This window comes from Berghia stephanieae, chromosome 3, assembly GCF_034508935.2.
Source record: "Berghia stephanieae isolate SIO BIC M18660-M18661 chromosome 3, UCSD_Bste_1.3, whole genome shotgun sequence".
In the NCBI taxonomy this organism is placed as follows: Eukaryota; Metazoa; Mollusca; class Gastropoda; order Nudibranchia; family Aeolidiidae; genus Berghia; species Berghia stephanieae.
The window spans coordinates 54,956,184-54,958,683 of NC_088362.1; the positions used below are offsets into that span (position 1 = coordinate 54,956,184).

The window sequence follows — 2,500 nt, forward strand, 5'->3', positions numbered from 1 at the left end:
TAAACAGTTACTTTAATTTTATATCAAAAACAGATGATCAAATAGATTCGACGATAGGTCCCTAAAACACAGACCAGAGGAAAAAACACACTGTCGGGGGGAAAAAAGCAATAACAAAAAACAAAACAAAAATACAACGTTGTTAAAGCGTCCTTTAAACTAAAATGAGAATACGAATTTAAACATTAAAAAATTGATACATTTTAAAAACAGTCAGTGAATATAGATAGTTTTATTCTAGTCTAAGAAATTGAAGGTATAGCGATTCTAACAAAACCACCAGTGTTATAAATATTGGGGACCAAGGATTTCTGTGTCATTTTTAGTTATATCTAGATCTAAACGTGCAATGTTTTGTTGATGATCCAACAGACTCTACCGTGCTCCAGAAAAACACGTATCTAAAATTATGGTCAGAGAAATTGTTCTTCAGTTATCGATCAATTAAAATGACACTTTTCTTGGCAAAAAAAATATAAATAAATAAATAAAAACAAACAAAAAACTATCGAACCTGGGACTTCGCGGAGTCCCAGGTTTAATAGTTTTTGCCAACATAAGGGCCATTTTGATCGATCCATATTTGAAGGACAAAATTCTAGATGTTTTTTTAAAATTCAGAGTGAGACAGAGCTTACAAACCATAGCCAAACAAATATTATTTATCCTACAACCGGATGGGACTACGTCTCGCACGTGCAAATTAATACAGATATTTCTCCCCGTTTCGTTAATAAAGACCAATGCCCCCCCCCCCCCATCCCAATCATCTGATAGTATTACTATTATTGTTATTATTATTATTATCATCATCATCATCATCATCATCATCATCATCATCATCATCATCATCATCATCATCATCATCATTATTATTATTATTATTATTATTATTATTATTATTATTATTATTATTATTATTATCATCATCATCATCATCACCACCACCATCATCGTTATCATTGATGTTATCATTATTATTGTTATTTTTTTCACAGGAATACCGTAAGAAATAAATCCCACATTATGACGTTGTTGATGATCAACATCCTGGATCTCAGACGACGAAAACAATAAAAGATACCCCCCCCCCCCCCCCCCCCCCTTACCTTCACACGATACAAGGTTGCATCATTGTTCTAGATGTCTTACACGACACAAAGGCCCCAGTGTCAGTAATCGTGTTGGTATTTATTCGTTTAAATCGTTTGTATTCTTGATTTCGTACCAAAAAGTTTTCGTTCAATTTCATGTTTTTAATTCGTTTTTTCTTTCAATATATGTTGTCAAAAATAAAACGTTATTATAATGATAATTTTAAAAAAAACTATTTCTGAGTTATGGTATGCTGAGGTTTAATTTCAAATGAATTAACATTTCATTATTTTTTTATGTAAACAAGTATTATTATTTATCAAAGAATATTATTGTGAATTTTCTGTTCCTTTTGTGGAAATATTGCTGATCACTATCTATGATATTTATGTTGTTTGCTCCACAAAGTTCTTGTGTGATGGAGTGGCAGGTAAGGTTAAAAAGTATACACCATTATAATTTTCTTTAAACAAAAAAGAGATACTATAGATAAAATAACAGAATTTTATGAAATGTTTTTAAGTTGTAAGTTAAATAATTTCTACACAATATTATTGTGTCCAGGTGAATCATTTTTGTTATAATAATATATCGTAATCATTTTTTTAAATAACGAAATTTAAAGTATTGATTTATTTTTTCTTTAATTTTCATATCAAAAAGTATTCCCACCAGTAACCAGTTATGTTAAAAGATTGAGAATTTTAATTCCCATGGCGTCAAGTTATATGGGGATGGTAACAATAAAATTATGTAGTTTACCAGCCCAAATATCCCTTCTCTGTTGCCTTCATTTGATATAAATAGATTCACTGAAATGGGATGAAGTCGGCGTGTACTTATTACAGGTATGATAACCCAACTTGTAATGGGCTTATTGTTGTAATGGAAATACTCTCAAACCAAAATTTGCCATTTGTCTTTTCTGAAAGCTTTGGCTTACATCAAAACAAATTGACAGATTTTTTTTTAATGACAAGGTTATAGATAGATATCTATTTCCTACATAAAATATTATTTTTGCGTATACGAATAACAATGGAATCCGTGAACTAAAACTTTAAGCTATTAGTGATACGTAAATTGAATACCCTAAAATTAAATCGGTTACTGAAGTTTCTTTTAAAAATAATATTTACCCTAGCATAGTCAGGCATGTTTTTTTTTTTAAAGCTTTGTATATTTATCATTATTTATCCATTTTAACAAGTGTGATTTTTCGAATTCAATTCGATTTACAAAACGAAGAGATGAGATTTCATTTGTTTTGTTATTTGATAACTATAACGTAAACTGCACAACATTGTAAGTTCAACCAGTTGAATCTAAACTATAAAAATTTTACTCGACTGCATTCTTAAGAATTTAAAAAATGTTAAGTTTGTCCACTGCACGTTCAAGGGTC

The 2,500-nt window shown here is 29.7% G+C and overlaps 1 protein-coding gene across 2 annotated transcripts in view; it reads left to right on the forward strand.

Moving 5' to 3' along the window:
* The window catches only part of LOC144968035 (uncharacterized), a 94,533-nt gene that overhangs the window by 91,157 nt on the left and 876 nt on the right, over positions 1-2,500 (forward strand). For both annotated transcript variants that reach the window (XM_078905989.1, XM_078905990.1), the window contains exon 5: positions 999-2,500. This exon is cut by the window's right edge and continues 876 nt beyond it. In XM_078905989.1, the coding sequence (XP_078762115.1) occupies positions 999-1,016 (18 nt within the window). In that variant the 3' untranslated portion in view covers positions 1,017-2,500. The remainder of the gene's footprint in view (positions 1-998) is intronic.